The sequence below is a fragment of the Rana temporaria genome, chromosome 9 (assembly GCF_905171775.1).
Source record: "Rana temporaria chromosome 9, aRanTem1.1, whole genome shotgun sequence".
NCBI classification, from domain to species: Eukaryota; Metazoa; Chordata; class Amphibia; order Anura; family Ranidae; genus Rana; species Rana temporaria.
The window spans coordinates 72,963,826-72,991,764 of record NC_053497.1 but is presented as its reverse complement, the minus strand read 5'-3'; the positions used below and the strand labels follow the sequence as shown (position 1 = coordinate 72,991,764).

The following is a 27,939-nucleotide window of genomic DNA, read 5'->3' as shown; positions in this document are numbered from 1 at the left end:
ACATAGTTGTACATTTACTGTTGTCTAGCATTGCCAAAATCTAAACATTGAAAATGTAGTAATCACATTAAAATACAACTGGATTCACAAAGCACTATGGGTTGGCTAAAGAGACAGCAAAGCAGATGCAGCCTGCCTTGAAGGTAATTTTTTTTAAATGAAAACATCCTAAAGCCCTGAAGGGAAATAAATAGAAAGAAAATGCAAACAAAATATGATATATTCCCTTTAAAGCACTTTTGGTCTATTCTAGGGTGAGAACCTTTGTGGGCGAAACCAGCACCAGAACTCTAGGTGGGAATGGTTAAAAGGTCCATCATCTGCTTTTCTGCAGAGGTCTATTGCCGCGTACACACCATCACTTTATGTGATGAAAAAAAAATGAAGTTTTAAATCATGAAATAAAACAACGTTTTTGAAACTTAATTTTCAAAAACGACGTTGCCTACACACCATCGTTTTTTCAAAATGCTCTAGCAAAGCGCGGTTACGTTCAGCACTCTTTTCCATTGAAGCTAGCTTCATAACTTGCTTCTGAGCATGCGCGGGTTTAAAAACGTTGTTTTAAACGTCGTTTTGCCCACACACTATCATTTTAATTGACACAAAAAACGATGTTTTGAAAAACGACACAAAAAATTAAAGCATGCTTCAATGTTTTTTTGTCGTTTTTCACAAGACATAAAATGACGTTTTCCCCCACACACGGTCATTTTAATTAGCGTTTTTCAAAACGTTGTTTTTTTTCATCACATAAAGTGATGGTGTGTACGCGGCATTAGACACTACACTATACAGTGGTAGTTCACCCTTGGGCAGTCACCGTTCCGTCTTTGATAACTCATCCAGTATTCATTTTTGCATTGGGAATCATTTAACATGGATGCCTACAATAGGTGGAGTCTTTATGAATATTCAATGACATTCAAATGTTCCTAAAGAACCGTGTTATCATATTAAGCTCTGCAAAAGTATTTGGTACCTCATAAGTATTCCAGTCAATTCCTGATACTAGAAATATCAAAGACTTGTAATCATCTTATGTCTGTTGGCACCTTTCGTCTATTGCTGAGTGGTTGCCTGACCTGTGAGTTATGCAATACCTACTGTATATGCCATAGGTTCTAGTGGTTTCACCCTAACAATATAGGATGTACTGGCTTTAGCCTACTTAAAGGGTCACTAAAGGAAAACATTTTCTTTGCTGAAATTACTGTTTACAGGGTATAGAGACATAATAGTTAACTGATTCCTTTTAAAAATGATTAAAAATAGATAAAAAACAATCATATAATGTACCTACAGTTTAGTTTCGTTTTTGCTGTTGTTTCCTGGTTCTCTGATGTACAGAGCCAGAGAGCCAATAGAGGGCAGGGAAGGTTTTGCAAAACGAAACTGGATTGGTGCTGAGGGGTTTTAGACACACCTCCTTAATTAGTCACCACAGTGAGAAATCTCCCAGTACTGTGGTGATCAGGAAACAGACAACCAGGAAGTATCCAGAACAGAGAGGAATTACAGCAACATCAAAGCAAAAACGAACAATGAGGACATGAAACCAGGACTGCAGTAAGGTAAAGGAAGCTATTTCGCTAAAAAAAAAAATCCTTTAGTGACCCTTTAAGCTTGTGCTGAAGCAGCTAGACTGGTAACAAATTTTAACGCTAACCACACCTATTGGGGGTCTAGATGGGCAGACCAGTCACAAGGGGTGGTGGAAAATCTGGAAGAATGGTTTAATGCTAGGACCTCCTGTGGTGATCTTTCCTTCAAACTATTTTTTTTTATAAGCCAAAATGTCCAAAAGAATACAAATATTTTGGATCATTACCCATGAGGGTGATTCCTGATACTCATTGTATTTTAGTTTTTTTGGTAATCTGGGGTCACTGCCCAGTGGGGGGGGGGGGGGGTTATTCTTTCTATTGTTTGCACGGCATGCTGATTCACCTTATGGTGAATTGATTTCTTATCTTGGCGGCAGCATCACATTTATTTTATTCAATTATTTTTATGTCTGGGGACACATTGCAGTGTTGGCGGCTGCCTTGCCGTTATTCAGTAAAATTGTTGGTTTGCACACAAGTTACCTATTCTTTTACTCCAACGCATTTTGCAAACTAGCATGCGGCCCAGAATTTTTTGCCAGTGCACCACTAATCATGTTAGCGCATCACTATTCTTTGGACTACAATGCATGTACATCACAAGCTGTGTTGGGGTGCCATTCAAAATGACTGCCATTCATAATGAATGGCACAGCATCGCACTAACACCTTTGGCTTGTCTTGCTGCATGTTGCAGTAATAAGCTAATATGTACTATACAGCAATGCATACATGTTACATCTACAATACATGTTACATGTTACATACTTTGGTGCATTGTGATCCCAACACACCTGGCATGCACTATTTTGCCCGGTAAGGTAGAGGTTGCTGTATAATGCTACCACTTTATGTTGTGTTGCCCAATAATAGTTTATCTTAAAAATGACATTGTATAGCAGAGAGTAATATATTCTAGCACATCGCTGACATCCTGTCCTATTAGTCAATAGCAGAGTGCTACAAATTCCACTTTATGGACTTTTTAAGCCCAAAATGGTATATGGCATTGATCAATATGCTGTGAGACGATACCTAATCTAACTTTCTCTGCTTTTATATATTTATTTGTAAATACTGTATGTCTTATTAGCAGTTTTACGTCATTTGACATTTTGCATTTTCTATATGGTTCTTGGTGTGGCCTTTCTCTTGCCTTTAAAAATGAATCAGGCAGAAAAAATATACAGCTCCCATGATTCAATGCACACATCAGATGAATTATGCTGCCATTCACTGTTGTATTGTGAACGGGCTGAGCACATTTTTAAGGATGTCAGATCCTGTAAAGCTTATTAGCTATTCTCTCATTGCAAATGACACTGGATAAAATTGTTGTTTGGCTGGATGTAGTGATAGCAACAGTTCTATCATAAACAATTCCCTTTTTTTTAATGAGGCTGATCCAAGAATAAAAAAATGTATTAACATACGCCAGCAAGTTGGAATACAATCGCTCTCACCACCCTCAAATATCCACCAGAGGGCAGAGCAGCTTCTATAGATATCATTGGAGGAAATGTATTCTCTGGTTTGCATACTGTAATGTGTCACCTGAAAGACCAAAACAATTTGTACCGCTATACAATGTTCTTCACATAATGGATAATGATGCCTTCCCGGGACAAGCTGATCTTTCTTTTTTACACCTTATTACTTTGTACTGTGTATTTTTCAAGGAATTTAGCAAAAAAAACGCAACTTTGGGATTGCAGGGAAGCAGAAACCCCACACTGTGTAAATCACTGCAGTTCTATCTAGTCCTCAACTTTGTATACAGTTTTACATTTACACGACTATTTTCACAGGATAAGTGTTACTGTGTAGTGCTCATTTATAAGGAAAAGGACAATTACAAATTTATAAAATTATTAAGTAGGGACACCTTTTAGCACACAGTACATAGGCAAAATGAAATTGTTAAGTAGGGACACCTTTTAGCACGCAGTACATAGACAACAGACAAGTCCCTGGCATGGTTCAGGTTACACAGAGCACAACGATTTAATATACAGAAAATGATTGGCTAAACCACACAAGTGCTTTTTTTACTTCTATTTTTTCTTTATATTGACTTTTCAAAATAAAAAATTTTGTAATATCCAGGTTGGATAAAAAGTTTAGTGCAGCGTAGAAAATAGTACATTCTGTATACAGATATACATTGGTTAGAAGAAGATCCTGGACTGCCGCACTCCTTAAAACGATGTCTTTATTGTACAAATGAAATCCAAAAAACAACCAAAACGAGCAGTCAAAATGAAGTGAACAACATAGCTCATAGCTTTTTCCTGTTGTTCACTTCATTTTGACTGCATCGTTTTGGTTGTTTTTTGGATTTAATTTGTACAATAAAGACATCTTTTTAAGGAGTGCGGCAGTCCAAGATCTTCTTCTATCCAATGCACCTGTGCATAGCCAGCACCCTTTTGGTTTAGTGGAACGGAAGCAAAGCCAAGGGATCGGCAGTTTTAAGAGCGGTATCATCTCTCACTACAGATATACATGTCAGACAAAAAAGAGGAGGGACAACTGAGGCCGGACAAAGGAAAGAGGGATTTGGTTGCAAAAGAGGGACAGTCCCTCCAAATGAGAGACAGTTAGAAGAAATGCAATTGTGACTGTCCACTAACTCCCCATATGCTGCATTGTATAATACATGCTATAGACTGCAACCACTGTGCTGTATGTTCCATTCTCTGGACCACTAGAATTCATGTCCAGCACTCTACAGTGTATACTCACACTGTAGCACTAATGTATACCTCACACCGTTCCATTATATACCGTAACGTACTACTGCACTCTTTACATTGTGCTGTCCGTGATATACTCCATAGAGCTAGTCATATAGTTATAAATCTCTTAGAACTTTGTAATTCTACCTGTAGCGCCCCCTTACTTTCAGTATGGGCACTACGCTAAAGTTAGTGGGGAGTAGGAGAGTTAGTTTGCTCCCATTCACAATTTTCCCGGTTCCAGGTGCGGCATCCGCCTTCAGGGTGCACGCATCCATGGACCCCGCCAGCGCGGCCCACCTGGCGAAAATTGCAAGCTACACAGAACCTCATGCGGAGGTAAAAGGGGACTTCCGTGACTTACTGGATCCCCAGTTCTATTGAGAGGATCCCAGGCTGGGTGCCGTTCGATTGGGGGGTCGGCTTGAGGAGAACCCGGAGGCAGGTTGTCCAACAGGGCTCGAACGAACCAATCGGGGATCTGGTGACTGGAATACTGACAGGTATGCTTTGCTATCATCTGGTGACCTATGCTAAAACTTACTGGGAGGATTCGCTCAAATCGTCCATTTAGTTCGCTTAAAGTAATAGGCCTGTGGCAGAGGCCCTAGAGCCGGGTCTGTGAGAGAGATCTGTTCCTCCCAGCAATCTAAAGTGACACTTCGGCTGCCAGACTTGTGGCAGGAGTATGTCCGGGGGCACTTCACCCACTCTGGCTAGGGTGGAGACGAACAATAATTTGATACTACTGCGAGCAGGATTGCTCGGTTCATATCCAGGCCTGATACTGCAAAGTGTTCTCCCTCTCTTCATCAACCTTTTTTTTTCCCATTGAAGTTGATATTGGCCTTGAAATAAAGCATTGGAAAACCTCTATTCACTGCCTGGACCTTCGCTCACTACTTTGTTCTCCAACTACACCCCTAGACCACACCAAGGTAACTTAATATGCCGATCCCAACAACAAATCAGCGGCTCCTTCGGGGGTAGCTCTACATACCCCATTCAAGGAAGGGTTACAGCTATGTTAGTTTATACATAAGGATAAGAGCCATCAGTACTTTCCAGTAAAGTAAAGCTCAGAAAACAACAACAGCTAATACGCGACCAGTCAACTGGCTCAAGCATATCTAAACCCCAAAACAAAGTCCTTAGATATTGTGGCTGTATTCGTTTTCTGTTTTTATTTTTTTTCTTCTTTTATTTACACCTGGTGATCTGGCTAGTAACACACTTCCTGGCTTAGGGTGGCTAGTTCAATATGAAATACTTACCTTAGAACGATGCCCTGGATCGGCGTCAGCCCCCTAAATACAGCACGGACATCTTCCAAAGGAGTTACTTCAGGGTTCGCGGCTCCGGTGCTGTGATTGGCCGGAGCCACAATGATGTCACACTTGCGCAAGCTCTCAGGGGCTGCTGGTCATGGCACAGCTTAAGTGTGCATGTGCTGATGACGTCGGCAGCAGTGCATATACAAAACATCTCCTAAACTGTGCAAGTTTAGGAAATATTCAAGGTACCTACTGGTAAGCCTTATTATAGGCTTACCTGTAGGTAAAAGTGGTGTAAGAGGGTTTAACTTTGCTGAAAAGTTTGTGTGATTTGTACTCTTTGATTTGCTAGATAACCCTGAATAATCCAGTGTAGGTGCACTGCCAACAATTAAGCGGTTGTTAAACTTTTTATTGGTATTTTATTTCCTCACAGCCAAAGCTATACAACATTTAATTGTATAGAACAGGCAGGAAAATGTCTCGGTGTCTCGTTTAAATTTTAGACAACTGCAATTTCCAATTTTGATCATCAGGATTACCTAATAAAGTATGCTACCCACTTGAAAGCAAGCACACACATTTGGTACTCATTACCATTTTAACATATCCTACATATTAGGAAGATATGTAGAGGGCATGAGCTGTATAGTCTCATAAAGAAGAGCAGATAAGAGCTTCAGACAGACATATGTCAGGGCAAAAAAACAAAAAATAAATATGCAATACTTTTTGAAATACATGCATATTCCCCTGTGTCTTAACCCTTTAACCACTTCCATACCGGGCCTATTGTGGCACTTGTCTCCTGCATGCAAAAATCATATTTTTTTTGCTAGAAAATTACTCAGAACCCCCAAACACTATATATATATTTTTTTTAGCAGACACCCTAGGGAATAAAATGGCGGCCATTTCAACTTTTTATCTCGCATGGTATTTGCGCAATAATTTTTCAAACGCCTTTTTTTTGGAAAAAAAAGGTTTCATGAATTAAAAAATAACAAAACAATTAAATTAGTCCAATTTATTTGTATAATGTGGAAGATGAAGTTATGCCGAGTAAATAGATACCTAACATGTCACGCTTTAAAATTGCGCACACTCATGGAATGGCACCAAACTTCTGTACTTAAAAATCTCCATAGGCGTTGCTTATTTTTTTTTTTACAGGTTACCAGTTTAGAGTTACAGAGGAGGTCTAGTGTTAGAATTGTTGCTGGCGTTCTAACGCACACTGCAACACCTCACATGTGTGGTTTGAAGGGCCTTTACATATGTGGATGGGACTTACGTGTGTGTTCGCTTCTGAGCTACCGGGGATAGGGGAATTTGAAATTTTTTTTTTTATTATTTTTTTTTTTATTTTACTTAATTTTATTTTTACACTTTTTTTTATTTTTTCTTTATCACTTTTATTCCTATTACAAGGAATGTAAATATCCATTGTAATAGGAATGGTTCGTGACAAGTACTCTTTATGGAGATATGCGGGGTCAATAGGACCCCACATCTCTCCTCCAGGCTGGAAAGCATAAAATCGTGAAAAAAAATTCACGGATCTCATGCTTTTAGCCACGATTGCGGCTTTGTTTACATTCCGGTACCCGGGCGTGACGTCATAACATCGCGCCTGGGCCTCCGACGATCATAGAGATGACTGGGGACCATCTGGTCACCAGTCATCTCTATGCCTCCCATCTGGCGCCGGCAGATCGTTTCTCACGTTTCGCACGGGAGAGCCCGGAGAAGCACCGGATGGCGGCGGGAGGGGGGGGGGCTTCCCCTCCCATTGCCTATAAGAACGATCAAGCGGCGGAACTGCCGCTATGATCATTCTTTTGGGCAAAGGATCACCGGCTGAAGAGATGGATATCTGAATGATGCCCGTAGCTGCAGGCAATATTCAGATATCCCCACTGAAAGTCCAGGACGTCATATGACAACCTACGGTTCGGAAGTGGTTAAAGACCCTGCAAATAGGGGAAAATACCTTGTGTTCCTTATCACTGGCTCCTTGCTAAGATCTGGTGTGGAATTTCTGATCAGAAGTGGAATTTTTGATTACAAGAGGAAGAGTTAATAACCAGGATTTGCTTTTAGCTGCTTTTAACTGTTTCTGCTGCAAGTGTTCAATTGTTTGTCTTTTTTTCTCTGACACTTTTTAAACAGCTTTTTTTTTTCTTTTCTGCTAATTAAGGGGAGTGTTTAATTGTTAACAGGTGAGTATATAAGTGTCTGTAAAAACTCCATAAGAGCTGGCTCCTTGCTAAGATCTGGTGTGGAATTTCTGATCAGAAGTGGAATTTTTGATTACAAGAGGAAGAGTTAATAACCAGGATTTGCTTTTAGCTGCTTTTAACTGTTTCTGCTGCAAGTGTTCAATTGTTTGTCTTTTTTTCTCTGACACTTTTTAAACAGCTTTTTTTTTTCTTTTCTGCTAATTAAGGGGAGTGTTTAATTGTTAACAGGTGAGTATATAAGTGTCTGTAAAAACTCCATAAGAGCTGGCTCCTTGCTAAGATCTGGTGTGGAATTTCTGATCAGAAGTGGAATTTTTGATTACAAGAGGAGAGTTAAAAACCAGGAGTTTAAAACAAGAGTTAAGACACGAGTCTTCTTAAACTGTAAGTATTATCTTAATCTTCATACAAGTAATTATATTGTAACTGGGAAATGAGTGCTAGCAGGGTTGAAGGGTTTGCTCAGTGCACAGTGTGTCACATGTATGCAAAATTGGTGCAACAGCTCCAAGATGGATACCGCTGTGACAGATGTGAGCAGGTTGCCCTTCTGGAAGCTCGTATTAGAGATCTGGAGGAGCAAGTTGCAACACTGGGTAGAAATGACAACCTTGAAAGGGGTCCTCTGCTCGCTGAGCAAGTGGTCAGTAAGGTTGATGTGGAGGGTGGAGGGGAAAGTCAGGATTATCAGATAGGGAGATGGGTTAATGCAGTTAGAGGGAGTGGAAGGGGCGTGAAGAAAGGGAAGGCCAGTCCTGTATTTGTGCATCAAAACAAATTTGCCAAGTTGGGTGATGATGTGGAGGTGGCAAACACAGAGGTGGCAGCCCTAGATGTTACTGCTACCCCTAACAGCCGGGAGAGCAACCCATCTAGTAGAGGTGGGGAGGGGAGTGCAGGTAGGCCTAGACAGTTGGTGGTAATAGGGGATTCTATAATCAGAAGGACTGATAGAATAATTTGTCACCAGGATCGCTTCAACCGAATGGTTTGCTGTCTCCCTGGTGCCAGGGTTCGGCATGTGGTGGACCGGGTGGATAAATTACTGGGAGGGGCTGGGCATGACCCAGCTGTCTTGGTCCACGTTGGAACCAATGACAGTATACATGGAAGGTGGAGGCTCCTTAAGAATCAATTTAAAGAACTAGGCTGCAAGATGAAGGGAAGGACCTCCAAGGTGATATTCTCTGAAATATTGCCTGTGCCATGCGCAACACAGGAAAGGCAGGGGGAGATTAGAGAGCTGAATGCATGGCTAAAGACCTGGTGTAGGAAGGAGGGATTTGGGTTTCTAGAGCACTGGGCTGACTTTTCATTGGGGTGCAGCCTATATGCTAAAGACGGTTTGCACTTGAATGGAAGGGGGTCTGCTGTGCTGGGGGAGAGGTTTATGGGAATGCTGGAGGAGTATTTAAACTAGGATTGAGGGGGGAGGGTGAATTAGAATTGCATCGAGCAGACAGGTCAGTTAGTGGTCAGACATTAATGGAGAGTGGAATGGGGATAGATGGGGGGAGGGTTATGGCAGGTGACAAGAAAGTTCCCATGTTGCAAACAGCCATTGGAAATAATAGTGCCATTTGTACTACTATAAATTATATGAAAAACACCAGAGAAAAATGTAACAATACATTTAAGTGTTTGTTCACCAATGCCAGAAGTCTGCCAAGCAAAACAGGTGAGCTGGAAGCTCTGATGCATGAGGAGAGCTATGATGTAATCGGTATTGCTGAAACTTGGTTTCAATCCTCACATGACTGGGCTATTAATATTCCTGGCTATGCTCTCTTTCGGAAAGACAGGGTAAAAAGGAAAGGTGGAGGGGTCTGTCTCTATGTGAGAAGTGACCTCAAAGCAAGCGTGAAAGAGAACCTGGTTGATGGAGAGTGTGATGAGGCTGAAGCATTATGGGTGGAACTGCATACAGATGTGCGTAGTTCAAAATTAATCATTGGAGTTTGTTATAAACCACCCAATGTTAATGAGGAGGTGGAGACTCAGCTCCTTGCACAGATGGAAAGGGCTGCAAGGTCTGGGACGGTGATAATAATGGGGGATTTTAACTACCCAGAAATTGACTGGATTAATGGCACTTCTGGGACAGTTAAAGGACAAAAATTTAAAAACCTATTGCAGGACAATTTTATGGTGCAGTTTATTGAGGCCCCAACTAGGAATGATGCCCTGTTGGACCTGATAATTTCAAACCATGCAGAGCTTATTACTAATGTTCAGATAAAGGAACACCTGGGTAGCAGTGATCATAACATGATTTCATTTAATGTTAACTATAAGCAAGAAATACATACAGGAAATATTAAAACACTAAATTTTAAGAGAGCAAATTTTCCAAGGATGAGGGCTGCTCTCCAGGACTTGGACTGGGAGGGACTATTGGCACAGATGAACACAGAACAGAAATGGGAATTCTTCAAAAAGACTGTGTGGAACCTCACTGCAAAGTATGTTCCCATGGGCAATAAGTTTAAAAGGCTAAAAATAAAACCTATGTGGCTCACGGTCAAAGTTAAAAAAGCTATAAACAATAAGAAAGTAGCTTTTAAAAAATATAAAAATGAAGGAACACTAGTGTTGTTTAAATGTTACAAAGAATATAACAGGATATGCAAAAAGGAAATCAAGGATGCAAAAATTCAAAACGAACGACAGATTGCAAAAGATAGTAGGACAAACCCCAAAAAATTCTTTAAATATATTAATAGTAAAAAGGTGAAGTCTGAGCATGTAGGCCCCTTACAAAATAATCTAGAGTGGGTGACTGGGGACAAAGAGAAGGCAAATTTACTAAATGTTTTCTTCAGCTCTGTGTATACAATGGAGCATGGGGGAGCTCATGTCCAAAATGGGGGTGGGAGTGACACAGCCCCAAATCCACAATGGCTCAAAAGTGATATGGTCCAGAAATATTTAGACAGAATAAAGGTGGATAAAGCACCTGGACCTGATGGCATCCATCCACGGATCCTAGGTGAGTTGAGCTCTGTCATTTCAAAGCCACTGTATCTAATATTTAGGGACTCATTAAAGACAGGAATAGTACCACTGGATTGGCGCAGGGCCAATGTGGTGCCCATATTTAAAAAGGGAACAAAGTCTTTACCAAGTAACTATAGACCTGTTAGTTTAACTTCTATAGTTGGGAAGATACTGGAACGTTTAATAAAAGACCACATGGATGAGTTCTTGCTGGAAAAAAACTATTTAAGCAGCAGACAACATGGATTCATGAAAGACAGAAGTTGTCAGACAAACCTGATTTCCTTTTATGAAGAGGTAAGTAAAACCCTGGACAGAGGCGTGGCTGTGGACGTGATATATTTGGATTTTGCAAAAGCGTTCGATACAGTTCCGCACACATGGCTCATGTGTAAGGTAAGGTCTACAGGATTGGATATATCAGTTTGTAAATGGATAGAAAACTGGCTGAAAGACAGAATTCAGAGAGTCGTGGTTAATGATTCTTACTCTGAATGGTCCAATGTTATCAGTGGTGTACCCCAAGGTTCAGTGCTGGGACCCTTACTTTTCAATATATTTATAAATGATATTGGGTCTGAGATCAAAAGTAACATTTCTGTCTTTGCAGATGACACCAAGCTATGCAGTGGAATAACGTCCTTACAGGATGTCTCCAATTTACAAGCCGACCTCAATGCTCTGTCTGATTGGGCGACTAAGTGGCAGATGAGGTTTAATGTAGATAAATGTAAAGTTATGCACTTGGGGGCTAAGAATATGCATGCATCATACATACTAGGGGGAGTACAACTGGGGGGGTCTGTAGTGGAGAAGGATCTGGGGGTTTTAGTTGATCATAAGCTCAATAATGGCATGCAATGCCAAGCTGCGGTTTCCAAAGCGAGCAAAGTCCTTTCTTGTATTAAGAGAGGTATGGACTCCAGAGACAGAGATATAATTTTGCCCCTGTACAAATCATTAGTAAGACCTCATCTGGAATATGCAGTTCAGTTTTGGGCACCAGTTCTCAAAAAGGATATAGGAGACTGGAGAAAGTGCAGAGAAGAGCAACCAAACTGATAAGAGGCATGGAGGAGCTCGGCTATGAGGAAAGATTAGAGGAACTAAATTTATTCACTCTTGAGAAGAGGAGAATAAGGGGGGATATGATCAACATGTACAAATATATAAGAGGTCCATACAGTGAACTTGGTGTTGAGTTATTCACTTTACGGTCATCACTGAGGACAAGGGGGCACTCTTTACGTCTAGAGGAAAAGAGATTTCACCTCCAAATACGGAAAGGTTTTTTCACAGTAAGAGCTGTGAAAATGTGGAACAGACTCCCTCCAGAGGTGGTTCTGGCCAGCTCAGTAGATTGCTTTAAGAAAGGTCTGGATTCTTTCCTAAATGTATAGAATATAACTGAGTACTAAGATTTGTAGGTATAGTTGATCCAGGGTAAATCCGATTGCCTCTCGGGGGATCAGGAAGGAATTTTTTCCCCTGCTGTAGCAAATTGGATCATGCTCCGCTGGGGTTTTTTGCCTTCCTCTGGATCAACTGTGGGTATGGAGTTGGGTGTATAGGATTTTACTGTGTTTTTTTATTTTGTTTTTTTGTGGTTGAACTGGATGGACTTGTGTCTTTTTTCAACCTGACTAACTATGTAACTCATTGTTGGCTGATAAGATGATGTCTTTGCTTCACCAAAATCATCTTTTTTTTAATATCCTATACATTTTTTCCTGCAGTCTACCACACGTTTTGGTGGCATCACGGGTCCTTAATTTTTTTATTTTTTTTTAGCAACAGTGGATGGTCCTTTCTCTTGGACTGAGTAGCACTTGTATAATAAATTGTGAGCTCCACTCAGTCCAGGAGTGCTGTCTTTCCAGGCTGTGTGATGATGCACTCCCAGGGGGCATGTCCATGACAGCCAGGGCTTAAAGGAAGTGGGCTGGATGACACTTGCCATCATTCTACCTGGAAGAGGACTGCAGAGGCAATTCTGAGAACAGTGCCAAAAATTAGAGGCTTATCTTTTTCTTTTTTGTGTGCAATTTTAATATTTTTTTGTTATACAACTACTATAAGTACCTAAATGTATCTTGATATCAGCCACCTGCCATGACCTACACAGCAGCATTGGGGTACAGTCGGGTTCTGCTGTGTGTACATGTGCTGGCAGGAGAAGACAGAAAAGTGAGCAGAATGGATGACCAGACTCACTGATCAGTGTGTTGAGTTAGTTGCACTGTCTAATTAAAGTGCTGCTCGCAAGGTGATGACCAATCCGCATTCCATAAATAACTCATACTGTACGTTTAACCTACCTGCCACGGAAATTCACCCTTCAGACTGTCTGTTCCACCAACGATCCTGACATTTGGATCCACTGTTACGGGCACAATATCATCTGAATGGTCATCCAAGTGTATGTTTTCAGTAGAGTTGTGGTGTTCAGTGGAAGAAATATTACTTGCAAAGTCTTCAAGATCCAGGATGGTACGGGTTTCCTCTTTTGGAACTGCTTCTGGTGCACTGACTCTTCCACATGGATATTGTACTGTGAAAGGAGGCAACCATGGTGATTTTATTTGTTGTGGCTATTACACATAGGCATTCCTAGAATTGGTTGTTGTTTGGGACCTGCTTATTTAGGTGGTGGTGGAGATAATATGATAAACTAGGATGGGGACGTAGAGGTCACTTAACATTGAGTTCTAGATAACTCTTGTGACCTTGCAATTAACAGAATTCAAGTCATGGAGAACAATGGTTCAGCCATATGACTTACATAGTTATATACTGTATTTATTGGCGTATAACACTCACTTTTTCACCCCCTGCAAATCGGTTTCAAATAGTGGCCCAGATTCAAGAAGCACTTGCGCCCGTGCAACCATAGGTTGCGCGGCGCAAGTGCTTACTTGCTCCGGTGTAACGAGTGCTCCTGATTCAGGAACCTCGTTACACCGACTGCAGCCTAGGATATGACAGACATAAGCCTCCTTATGCCTTCATATCTCAGGCTGCATTCTTGCGTTGGCCGCTATGGGGCGCGGTCATTGTGATCGGCTTATAGTATGCAAATTGCATACTACCACCGATTCACAAAAGTTGCGCGGGCCCTGCGCACGCAAGGTACGGAGTTTCCGTACGGCGACTTTAGCGCAAGGTTGCTCCTGCTAATAGCAGGGGCAACCAATGCTAAAGTATAGCTGCGCTTCCCGCTCGTGAAATTTAAATTTCACGTCGTTTACGTAAGTGATTCGTGAATGGCGCTGGACACCATTCACGTTCACTTAGAAGCAAATGACGTCCTTGCGACGTCATTTGCCGCAATGCACGTCGGGAAAGTTTCCCGACGGAGCATGCGCTGTTCGCTCGGCGTGGGAGCGCGCCTAATTTAAATGAATCCCGCCCCCGGCGGGATCATTTACATTAGGCAGCCTTACGCCCGGCTATTTAGCATATCGCCCGCGCAATTTCAAAATATTTGCGTGGGCGCAGGGCAAAATCGTTGCCCTTTGCCCACGCAAATATTGCACGGATCTACCTGAATCTGGGCCAGTGTGTGCATGTTATATACCGATACTGCAATTTGGGCTGCCTCGGAGAGAACGGGAAGGGGGGCGGGATGAGCGCCGCCAGGTTACATACAGCGAGAATCTGTTTACTCTGTAATAGGAAGTCCCGTCTCCTGGGCTGTCATTGGACCAATGTTCTGTCTACCATAGAAGCCGGTCCAGGAGGCAGGACTTTGTAATAAAGAGGCTGCCGAGTAATGAGGAGATTCTCCCTGTATGTATGTATGTATCTGATGGCGCTCATCCCGCCCCCCTCCCTGAGATTGATCAGGCTGCATTCATGGCAATGGGGAGGCTGCAGATGGGCATTAATCAAGCTGCATTGATGGGCAATTGTGAGGCTACAGATGGGCATTGATTAAGCTGCATTGATGAGCAATGGTGAGGCTGTAGATGGGCATTGATGGGCATTTGTGAAGCTGTGAATGGGCATTGATCAAGCTGCATTAAACGGCAATTGTGAAGCTGCAGATGGGCATTGATCAAGCTGCATTGATGGGCAATTTTGAGGCTGCAGATGGGCATTGATCAGGCTGCATTGATGGACACTGACCTTTATTTTGCATAAAAGTTCTTTATTTAAATGTATTTTTTTTCCCTGAAACTTCCCTCGTAAAATGAAGATGCGTTGTATACGCCTGTACGTGTTATATGCCGATAAATACGGTAGTTAGGTTGAAAAGAGTCCATCCAGTTCAATCAATGTTTACAGAAATCTTTCCAATTTTATATAAGCTGGGAACAAGTCATCAGTTTGTAAGCAGACAGCTTTAAAAAGGAAGGATTTTATAAGATGTATACACATGGGGAACATCTGGTGGTACAGAGACCCCCTTTGTGTAGATATTAAGACTGAGGATACTGATGTTAGTTGCTTATTGTTATTCACTGAATTTGGCAATATGATGAAGAAGTGGTCTGGTAAAGCTAAACTGGGGGCTAATCACAAGTATTTTCCATCTCATCCTGTTTAACCTTGAGCAGACTCGGTGGCAGGAACCAACCCCTGATATAGCTCCATGGGGCAGATCCACAGAGTGAGTACGCCGGTGTATCTACTGATACGCCAGCGTACTTTCAAATTTCCCGCGTCGTATCATTGTTTTGAATCCTCAAAACAAGATACGACGGCTTCTGGGTTAGATCCGACAGGTGTACGTCTTCGTACGCCTTCGGATCTAAGATGCAATACTTCGGCGTCCGCTGGGTGGCGTTCACGTCGTATCTCACATACGCTGCGCCAATGTATTTGTATGTGGATCTACCCCCATGTTTCTACTGTATTATACAGGCTGTATGCCAGACATTCCTGTGAACCTAGATAATAGCATTTTACCCCAGGAGAGCATTGCCAGTTGTATCTGCTTCTGATCCATTTTGCAAAAATCACAGGTATTGATCAATGGGTCCAATATCTAAGTTTATTCTGAGCATGTGCAGATTTAAAGAGTAATGCCCCGTACACACGATCGGTTCATCTGATGAAAACAAACCGTTTTTTTCATCAGATATCCGATGAAGCTGACTTTCATCAGTCTTGCCTACACACCATCGGTTAAAAATCCGATCGTGTCCAACGCAGTGACGTAAAACACAACGTGCAGAGAAAAATGAAGTTCAATGCTTCCGAGCATGCGTCGACTTAATTCTGAGCATGCATGGATTTTTGACCGATGGATTTCCCCACAGACGATCGTTTTTTCTATCGTTTTTTTAACCATACGAAAAATTTAAAACAGGTTCTATTTGTTTTCATCGATGGGGGAAAAAAAATGATGGGGCCCACACACGATCGGTTCTTCCGATGAAAACGGTCCGTTTTCATCAGACGAACCGATCGTGTGTACAGGGCATAACTCCACCTCTGTTTGAAAAAAAAAACAATCCCCTCTGGATGATCACAGTATATTGCAGGTATTTTAGCAAACTTTTTAGCAAATCCCTACCTTTGGGGAAATAACTGTTTCACTATGTCCTCAGCAGGCTGATTCTAAATGGGAGTGACTGGTTCAATACACTCTGAGTATCCTAAAAATAAAAGCTGTAGGGTCTGCATCCCTTTAGAACAGGGGTCTCAAAGTACCGGCCCGCGGGCCGGTTTTAAATGGCCCGCAGGCAGGGCGGGTGCCGCGGAAGTGTAGATCAAGGTGCATGAAGAGTAGCGCAGGAAGCGTCTGTCATAAGTTCACTTGTCTCTCATGTCACACTGCTACTCCCCGGCAGCCCCTCCTCTCTTCTCGTCCATCCCCATTTGCTTGTGACATCATCTGAGATGGACGAGAAGAGAGGGGGGGGGGCTGCCAGGGAGTAGCAGCGTGACTGGAGAGACAAGTGAACTTATGACAGACGCTTCCTGCGCAACTCTGCCTTTGAAGAAAACAACAAGTAAATGCTGACCTGTGCCCTGGTGTGCTCTCATGTGCCCTGATGTGCTTTCATGTGCCCTGATTGTGCCCTGATGTGCTCTCATGTGCCCTGATGTGCCCTCGTGTGCCCTGATGTGCTCTCATGTGCCCTTGTGTGCCCTGATGTGCTCTCATGTGCCCTCATGTGCTCTCGTGTGCTCTCGTGTGCCCTGATGTGCTCTCATGTGCCCTCATGTGCTCCCATGTGCCCTGATGTGCTCTCATGTGCCCTGATTGTGCCCTCATGTGCTCTCATGTGCCCTGATGTGCCCCATGTACCCTCATGTGCCCCAATGTGCCATGTACCCTCATGTGCCTCATGTACCCTGATGTGCTGGGCTCTGTACATCAGGGTGCCCTGTACCCTGATGTGCCATGTGCCCTGTCCTGATGTGCTGTGCCCCATGTGCCCTGATGTGCTCTCATGTGCCCCATGTTCCCTGATTCTGCCCTGATGTGCCCTGATTGTGCCCTGATTGTGCCCTGGTGCGCTCGTATGTGCCCTGATATGCCACATATGTTCTGATTGTGCCCTGATGTGGCCCATGTACCCTGATGTGCCATGGGGCACATGAGAGCACATCAGGGCACAATCAGGGAACATGGGGCACACCAGGGAACATGGGGCACATGAGAGTACATCAGGGCACAGCACATCAGGACAGGGCACATCAGGGTACAGGACATGGCACATCAGGGCACAGCACATCAGGACAGGGCACATCAGGGTATAGGGCACATGAAACAGCACATCAGGGTACAAAGCCCAGCACATCAGGGCACATGGCACATCAGGGTACAGGGCACATGAAACAGCACATCAGGGTACAAAGCCCAGCACATCAGGGTACATGGGGTACCCTGATGTGCTGGGCTTTGTACCCTGATGTGCTGTTTCATGTGCCCTGTATCCTGATGTGCCATGTGCCCTGTCCTGATGTGCTGTGCCCTGATGTGCCATGTCCTGTACCCTGATGTGCCATGTGCCCTGTTCTGATGTGCTGTGCCCTGATGTGCTCTCATGTGCCCCATGTTCCCTGGTGTGCCCCATGTTCCCTGATTGTGCCCTGATATGCTCTCATGTGCCCCATGTGCCCTGGTGTGCTCGTATGTGCCCCATGTGCCCTGGTGTGCTCGTATGTGCCCCATGTGCCCTGATATGCTCTGATTGTGCCCCATGTACCCTGATGTGCCCCATGTACCCTGATGTGCTGGGCTTTGTACCCTGATGTGCTGTTTCATGTGCCCTGTACCCTGATGTGCCATGTGCCCTGTCCTGATATGCCCTGCCCTAATGTGCCGTGCACCCTGATGTGGCCTGTTGTGCTGTACCCCTATGTGCTGTGCTCTGATGTGCCCTGATGTGCTGGGCTTTGTACCCTGATGTGCTGGGCTTTGTACCCTGATGTGCACTGTGCACTCGTGTGCTGTGCCCTGTGCCCTGATGTGCTGTACCCTGATGGTGAGTGGTCAGTGTGTAGTGTAGTGGTCAGTGTGCAGTGTAGTGGTCAGGGTTAATAATGCGTTTGCTGACACCAGTACTGTTTTTGAAGTTTGAAAGTTTGCATGTGGCCCCCCATGGGATATGGAAACTTGTCTTGTGGCCCTCAGGTAATTTGAGTTTGAGCCCCCTGCTTTAGAAGTAATTAACCCTTGGGAGTATCTCACCAAAACAGAAATTCCTATTGCACAGGATGCCTAAAATCTGACTTGTATGTTGGTACGGACTTCTGGAAAAAGCTGTGAGGCAATCACACAAACGGGAAATTTCTGGGGGCGTTCTGTACACCAACTGTGTACAAAACACCTCCAGGTTGCCATATTGCATTTTAATATTATGAAAATGAAAGGTTGTTTATAATAGCATTGAATCACTATATGGTTTGTGTAGTAATTGTATATGCTGTTCTTTTTTTTTTTTGATTTGCCATATTTTTCCATGAGTGAAGTTACAAGTTCACATCTACCGCAGTTTGAACAATCTCATGATAAATTAAAAGTTTATAAGCATATCATATTTACCTATCTCCTGACACGTCTGCCCATCTTCTCCCAGTTTGTATCCCGACGCACAGGAACATGTCACTTTTTTCTCAGCATTTTCCCTGCACATTTGCTGACACCCTCCATTGTTTATGGTACATGTAACTGGCAATTCTGCAAAAGTGTTTTAGGAGATGGTATGTTGTAAATAAATGTGTATACAGCAATAAAGGGATACATACACTCTCAATATACATTGTTTTATATGGGAAGAAAATCGTAAGCAACTTTACAGTAACAGTATCAAAGTAATACTAGTGATTGATGATATTGGAACAACTTATCCTAATTATAAGACTCCTGGTAAGATATATTCTGGGTCATGTATAAATTGATGTTTCATCCTCTTTCAGGGTTTAAAGTGACAGAGCAGTCTTCTGCAGCAGCCAGAATAAAATTATGACAAGAGGGTGAAGCATAGTCACTTCAGCCATGGAAGGATTTGCCCTCTTAACCTCCCTGGCGGTATGATTCTGTCTGGAATTACGTACCAAAAGCCGTACAATTAATTTGCAAGGAAATTTGGCGTTTTATACTGTAGGCCTGCAATTCTTAGAAATAACTCATTTAAATCTGACCAAACAAGAGTCTAGTAGGCATCCCGGGTATGATTTTTTTTTAAAAACAAAATTATAAATTATAATATAATAAATAATTATAACAAATAATAATATAATTATAATAAAAATTATTCAATAATGTAATCAACTCAAAATCACTGAAATTTGCTCAGTTGCAGAATTGTCGCTGTCATTACTTTTATTTTTTTATGACGAATTTCCCCACAAATCGTTATCGCACAATTCTAAGTGATTATAATTTATTATCGCTGATTTCTAGCTGCTCTAAAACCATTTTTGACATAAAGGAACACTTTTGGTTGCTATGGACAATCTACAGTTTGCAGGGAGAAAGAAAGGTTTTTATTATATAAAAGTACATGTAGGGCACTGGGCAGACCACTAGGGACAAGGGGTGTGTGTATTTTTTACATACAGTACTGTAATCTATAAGATTACAGTATACTGTATGTAATGTGTTGGCTTACTTTTTTGAATTTGGCGCCGTTCTCCACCCACTTGCGTCGTAACGTCGCAGGGAACGGAGATCGGCGGCACACGGGGACACTGTGAATCGAGCGAGCACCCGCTCGCTCACACAGCGGGGATGCATCGCAGGATCCAGGGACAAGATAAGTAATTCCCTGTCTGTGGATGCTGTGAAAGGTAAGCCGCGCCGCTGCACGCTCTGCACATCTACCCTGAGCGTGACTCGGGGATACCGATCCTAACATGGAAAAACCACCCCGAGTCACGCTCGGGGATACCGCTAAGGGGGTTAACAACTTCAAAATCAGGCACTTATACCCCCTTACTGCCAAAGCCAATTTTCAGCTTTCAGCGCTGTTTAAATGACCATTGCGCTGTCATGCTACACTGTACCCAAACAGAATTTTTATCATTTTGTTCCCACGAATAGAGCTTTCTTTTGGTGGTATTTGATCACCTCTGCAGTTTTTATTTTTTGTTAAACAAATAAAAAAAGACAGAAAATGTTGAAGAAGAACAATGTTTTTCTTTTGTTTCTGTTATAAAATTTAGCAAATAAGTAAGTTTTCTCCTTCACTGATGGGCTCTCATAAAACGGCGTTGACAGGAACTGATAAGGTGGCACCAATGAGGTGGCACTGATGGGCACCGATAGGCAGAACTGATGGGCACTGGTAAGTGAGACTGATGGGTGGCACTGATATGCATCACTGACAGGCATTGATTGGTGGCACTGATGGGCACTCATGGGTGGCACTGATAGACGACACTGAAAGGCTGCACTGATGGGTACTTATGGGTGGCACTGATATGTGGCACTGATATGCATCCCTGGTGGCACTGGCAAGCATTGTGGATGGGCACAGATTGTTAGCTGCCTGTGCACTGATTGGCATATCCCTGGTGGTTTAAGGTGGCATACCTGGTGGTCCAGTGTGGGTGCCCATCCCTGGTGGTCCTGGCGGCATCCTGGTGGTCCTGGAAGGGCATCCAGGGGGGGCTGCGCTGATCAACAATCAGCACAGACCCCCCCTGTCAGGAGAGCAGCCGATTGGCTCTCCTCTACACACGTCTGTCAGGCGCAAGTGAGGATAAGCCGATCAATGGCTTTTCCTGTTTACATCGTGATCAGCTGTGATTGGACACGGCTGATCACATGGTAAAGAGCCTCCAACCGGTTGCCGCGATGCATGACCCTAGGGGCTGTTATTCTGCTGGATGTCATATGACGCCCAGTCAGGATAACTGAACCACAGCCTGGCCGTCATTCTGCTGTAGGCCGGGCGAGAAGTGGTTAACGACCAGGCCATTTTTTGCGATACGGCACTGAGTCGATTTAACTGACAATTACGATTTAACAGATTTTTTCCCACAAATAGAACTTTGCTTTTGGTGGTATTTGATCACCTCTGCAGTTTTTATTTTTTGCGCTATAAACAAACAAAGAGCGAGAATAATATTTTCTTACTTTTTGCTATAATACATATCCAAAAGAAAATATATAAAAAAACAAATGTATTTATCAGTTTAGGCCAATATATATTCTTCTACATATTTTTGGTGAAAAAAAAAATCGCAATCGGCGTTTATTGATTGGTGTGCGCAAAAGTTATCACTTCTACAAACTATAGGATAGATTTAGGGACTTTTTTAATTGTTTTTACTAATAATGGTGGCGATCTGCAATTTTTAGTGGGATTGCGACATTGCAGCAGACAAATCTGACCCCAAATTACACTTTTTGGGGACCAGTGACATTATTACATTGATCAGTGATATAAAAATGCAAAAAAATGATCAATGCTTCCGAGCATGTGTTAACTTTATTCTGAGCATGCATGTTTTTTTGACCGATGGACTTCCACACAGAGGATTGTTTTTTTCTATCGTTTTTTTCTCCATAGGTAAAATTTAAAACATGTTCTATTTTTTTTCACCGATGGAAAACAAACCGATGGGGCCCACACACGATCAGTTTGTCCGATGAAAACAGTCCATCGGTCTGCTTTCATTGGACAAACCGATCGTGTGTACAGGGCTTTATGGCAAAAAAAAAAAAATCTTACAGAGCTTAAGGCCCCATACACACGACCAAACATGTCTGCGGGCCTGTTTCAGCAGACATGTTTGGTCGTGTGTTGGCCCTAGCGTGCAGGATTCCAGCAAACATTTGCCCGCCGGGCCTTTTCCCAGCGGGCAAATATTCCTGGACTTGTTTTAAAACAGTCCGCTGGAATCCTGCCTGCTCAGACATGTACGGTCGTCTGTACAGACCTACCGTACATGTCCGAGCACCCGCCATCCCTCGCATGCGTCGAATGACTTTGACGCATGCGTGGAAGCATTTAACTGGCAGGCCCGCCCACGCGGACACGCCCCGCGTATTGTTTACGCGCGGCTTTCTGTACGATGGTTAGTACAGCCATCGTACAGAAAGCCCCGGGCAGACATGTACGGTGAAAACGGTCCGGCGGACCGGTTTCATCGTACATGTTTGCCCGTGTGTACAAGGCTTAACACCTTCCATTGCTCTAAAATGAAAAAGTTTTGCCTATAGTTCTACTTTAAGAAAATGCATATTGCTATTAAAGGGTTAGTTCATTCAACACTAATATCTCAATTATGGCTAAGCAATGTCACTCCCAGTATACCTTTTGTATTTTTAACCGGTTAACGCCCGCCGCATGTATATGTACGTCCACAGAATGGCACGTACAGGCATATGGGCGTACATGTACGTCCCCGCCTTTCCTGGGGTCGGGGGTCCGATCGGGACCCCCCCCGGTACATGCGGCGGTCGGAAACCAGCGGGGAGCGATCCGGGACGAGGGCGCGGCTATTCGCGATCGCTCCCCGGAGCTGAAGAACGGGGAGAGCCGTATATAAACACGGCTTCCCCGTGCTTCACTGTGGCGGCTGCATCGATCGAGTCATCCCTTTTATAGGGAGACTTGATCGATGACGTCAGACCTACAGCCACACCCCCCTACAGTTGTAAACACACACTAGGTGAACCCTAACTCCTTCAGCGCCCCCTGTGGTTAACTCCCAAACTGCAACTGTCATTTTCACAAAAAACAATGCAATTGAAAGGCATTTTTTGCTGTGAAAATGACAATGGTCCCAAAAATGTGTCAAAATTGTCCAAAGTGTCCGCCATAATGTCGCAGTCACGAAAAAAATCGATGATCGCCGCCATTAGTAGTAAAAAAAAATAAAAATAATAAAACTATCCCCTATTTTGTAAACGTTATAAATTTTGCGCAAACCAATCGATAAACGCTTATTGCAATTTTTTTTACCAAAAATAGGTAGAAGAATATGTATTGGCCTAAACTGAGGACATTTGTTTTATATATGTTTTTGGGGGATATTTATTATAGCAAAAAGTAAAAAATATTGCATTTTTTTCAAAATTGTCGCTCTATTTTTGTTTATAGCGCAACAAATAAAAAAACGCAGAGGTGATCAAATACCACCAAAAGAAAGCTCTATTTGTGGGAAAAAAAGGACGTCAATTTTGTTTGGGAGCCACGTCGCACGACCGCGCAATTGTCTGTTAAAGCGACGCAGTGTCGAATCGCAAAACCTGGCCTGGGCCTTTAGCTGCATAAAGGTCCGGGGCTTAAGTGGTTAAACATATGTGCTTGTGATGAGTTTCTGAAAGTCTTGTTTGAGAATGTAAATTTCATGAGTTTTCTTAAAATCTGGACTCCTTGGTCTGCATGGACGCTGCACGATGGACATGAATCAGTGATTACACTGCAGCATTCATTTATATGCACCTTTACATATTAGGGCAGAGTTCTAAAAAATGGCATAAAGATGCTCATAACAATACATTAGATTACATTTTCTAATGTGCAATAATGAAAAGAAAACTGGTATCTGGTTGCGATGCCAACAAAAGGCCCTTTAATCAATCTCTAATTTGAAATGTATTAACTTGGGAGACATTTCCTTAAAGAGAAATTACGTTAATGTATGTTGAAAATAAACATAATTATTCAGCTTTTCTGTTTCCATGATTGGAATGAGCCTGGTCTCTCTGTGTAAACACAGGTGGGCGATACATACCAAACTCACAGTTCTTTCCTCTGTATCCATGTTCACACCAACATACATAGGCACTCACATCGTCTTTGCAGACGCCTCCATTTAAACATGGGTTGGATATACACTGGTCTCCATCTAAAGAAATAGCAAACAAATCCATTAAAAAATGTTGTATGAAGATTTATTTTGTGATCACACCAGTGTAGCAAGTAGCAAAGCCTATGTTGAATTCTTTGAAATGCTAAGAACCTTTGGTTCAAATTAGTGTATACCTGCAAGATATTTAGGTAGATTCAGGTAGAGTTAGGCCGGCTTATCAGTAGATAAGTCGACCTAACTCAGAATCTACGCCGACGTTTGTTTAAGCTTATGCTCAAACAGAGATACGCTTAAACATATCTAAGATACGACGACTTGCGCCGTCCTATCTTAGATTGCAATATTTTGGATGGCCACTAGGTGGCGCTTCCATTGCGGTCGGCGTAGAATATGTAAATGAGTTTGTACGCCGATTCACGAACGTACGCCCGGCCGCAACAGTCGATTTACGCCGTTTCCGTAAGGCCTTAGGAGGCCTAAAGTTATTCCACCTACTAGGTGGAATAACAATGTTAAAGTATGGCCGCCGTTCCTGCCGCGAGATTCGAATTTTTAACGTCGTTTGCGTAAGTCGTCCGCGAATCGGGATTTACGTCGTTTACGTCCACGTCGAAATCAATAGGCCCGTGCGGCGTACGTAACCGCAATGCACGCTGGGAAATGTAGTCGCCCGGCGCATGCGCAGTGAATAAAAAACTTCAAAAACGTGAGGTCAAGCCTAATTACCATTAAACACGCCCCCCCAACCCATTTGAATTAGGCGCCCTTACGCGCGCCACATTTACACTACGCCGCCCTAAGTAAGGAGGCAAGTACTTTGAGAATACAGTACTTGCCTCTCTTACTTAAGGTGGCGTAGTGTAAACACGCTAGGCTACGCCGACCTAGATTTGCGTGCCCCTACCTGAATCTACCTAAATGTCTTGGCTATTAGTAATGTCTTTTAAAGGAAACCTGAACAAAGAAGGTCAGGCCTTGAGACTTACAAATGTTTCCAACAATATGTACGAGGGATACAATAATGAAAGCCACCATGGCTATGTACTTCTTGGACTTCTACCTCAATTCTTCATTGTTAGTAACTCATCAGAGTTGGAATGAGTGTGGAAGTCAAGTGTGCTTACACTTTACTAGCTGTATGCTTGTTCCATGCCTGTCAATCACTAGGTAGTGAAGCAAGAATAAGGACTTTTCAACTTCAAAAACAAATGGCAGTGGCAGCCCAGTATTTCAAGGCTGGTGGGTTACTTTAGTTATGGATTTCAGAATAATCAGTGAACATCCACCTTCCCTCTTGGGTTTGCAAAACCCCATAGGTACATTTGCCATTGGTTCCAATAAAACTAACTAACTCTACAATGCGTATTCCAAGCAAGGGGCAATGTACACAATGATGTAGTCTTAGGCAATCAATCAGGATTCAAATTTCTTTGGTTTAATCAAATAAATTCAAATCTGATTGCAATTAGTTACTGTACTTTCTACAATGCAATTCTTATTCCCCGTACACACAACCAAATTTCCAGTCGGAAAAAAGTTAGTTTTTCCGACGGAATTCCGCTCAAGCTTGTCTTGCATACACACGGTCACACAAAAATTCTCTGAACTTTCGTCCGCCAAGAACGCGGTGACGTACAACACTTCAACGAGGCAAAAAAAAGAAGTTCAATTCTTCCGAGCATGCGTCAAATTGTTTCCGAGCATGCGTATTTTTTTTCCCATCGGACGGTGAACTTTGAGAAAAAATATAAATCTCGCTGACTCTAAATATAGGAACCTATTAAGGCACCAGACAGTGATTTTTAAACCAGTAATATATAAAGATATATATAGCTGTATCAAAAAATTGTTATATATAATGTGTGATGGGGGTGGGTAGCCACCAGAGAGCGCTAGATGGCCATATCGACACCCATCAGTTTAATAGACAGTATAAAAGTAATGCCAACAGTGTATACATATCAATTAAGACATATATAAATAAAGGCTTAAAATCAAATATACAAAATAAATATAAATTATAAAGAACTTATAAACTGTAACGAAAAAGTCCATAAATTATTGGTGAAGATTTCATCAGAACACCCGTGAATTGTGCCAATTGTCATATAGTAGATAACATGACCAAAAGAAGCGGTGATACAATGCTCCACCAGTCAAATGATTGGATTCTTACCAGAACCCCATGATCCCTTATTACAGGGGATCATGGACAGCATATAAAAAGGCAATCACTCCCAGTGATGTAATTCAGACGCATGTGATCCAATTGGGTCTCATTCACAAACGATGACAGCAATATCCACCATGTAAAAACAATGATAGAGGCCAGGGATGGACTGGCCATTGGGACTACAGGGAGTTTCCCGGTGGGCCGATGGCTCAGTGGGCCGGCTTCAGTGACAGCGGACCCCCGCCCCCTCCACTCCTCTGTCTCTCCCTCCCCGCAGAGCTCACCTCCTCTCCCTCCCCGCAGCACTCACCTGGGGGAACAGAGAATCAGGGGGAGGACCAGAGGAGCATGGGGGAGGGGACAGACAGCTGACTCAACAGCTATGGACTGGGAGTTTCTCACTTCTTCCTAATCTTGTCCCATAAGGGGGGGGGGGGCACTGAACTGATTCTTTGCCCAGGTGAAATAATGTCTAGCTTCCCCACTGGTACTGCCTATAAGAGTACCAGTACCAGGCTCCACATAGTGTATTAAATGGGTTAAAAGTATTTATTTTAAAAAGTAATGCACTTACAGAAATGCATTAAAAAGATCGCCTTGAATCTGATGTGCCGGCCGGAACACAAATTCACAGACACCCGTCCACTGGGGAACGTTTGGAGCTTGTTTGGGTGACGACAGCGCGCCGCTCCGCCCTACGTCCGTTTCGTAAAAAACTTACTTCTTCCAGAGGCCCCTCTCCATTTCCAGTACATCCTTCCTGAGGACTGGTGCCCAGAACTTGGTGGCATACTCGAGGTGTGTCCAGACCAGAATCTTGTAGAGTGGGAGAATTATCGATTTATCTTTGGAGTTAATCCCCTTTTTAATGCATGCCAATATTCTGTTTGCTTTGTTAGCAGCAGCTTGGCATTGTATGCCATTGCTGAGCCTATCATCTACTAGGACCCCAGGTTCTTTTCCATCCTAGACTTCCCCAGAGGTTCTCCCACCAGTGAGTAGATTGCATTTGTATTTTTGCCACCCAAATGCATTATTTTATATTTTTCCACATTAAACCTCATTTGCCATGTAGTTGCCCACCCCATTTATTTGTTCAGATCTAGTTGCAAGTTTTCTGCATCCTGCAGAGAAGTTATTGCCCTGCTTAGCTTAGTATTGTCCGTAAATACAGAGATTTGGTCATTTATGAACAAATTAAAAAGAATTGGTCCCAGCACAGAACCCTGGGAGGGGGGTGCATGCCAATGGACCTTACTTTGTACAGTAAACGTTTATGCAAATGCTTTTGCAAAATCCAGATACACCACGTCTACGGGCCTTCCTTTATCTAGATGGCAGCTCACCTCCTCATAGAAGGCTAATAGATCGTTTTGGCAAGGATTGGTTTGGTTAAGATGGTTGATGGTTGCAGGCTAATGCACTTTAGACATTGTGATTATTCTTTTCACTGTTTGAATAAGCCCATGAGTGAGTGTCATAATTTATTCTGTGTTTTTCTTGGTTGGCTCAGCCATTTGTATTCAACAGGGTTTCTCAATATATTGGTTAGGGAACCTTTATCTCATTATAGCAGCTGGGTTCTTGCAGAATATATACATTTTAATTACAATGTCTGGTTCATAGATGCAATTAAAGCAAATAAAATTAGATAAATATGAATATATTGGGTAACATATG

At 42.8% G+C, this 27,939-nt stretch overlaps 1 protein-coding gene across 1 annotated transcript in view; it reads right to left on the bottom strand.

Annotated features, from left to right (window-relative positions):
• F9 (coagulation factor IX) overlaps positions 1 to 27,939 on the bottom strand; it is a 64,613-nt gene that overhangs the window by 22,688 nt on the left and 13,986 nt on the right. The window contains exons 4-6 of the mRNA XM_040323776.1: positions 24,009 to 24,122; positions 18,862 to 18,996; positions 13,178 to 13,410 (exon numbers count right to left, since the gene is read on the bottom strand). Of these exons, the coding sequence (XP_040179710.1) occupies positions 13,178 to 13,410; positions 18,862 to 18,996; positions 24,009 to 24,122 (482 nt within the window). The remainder of the gene's footprint in view (positions 1 to 13,177; positions 13,411 to 18,861; positions 18,997 to 24,008; positions 24,123 to 27,939) is intronic.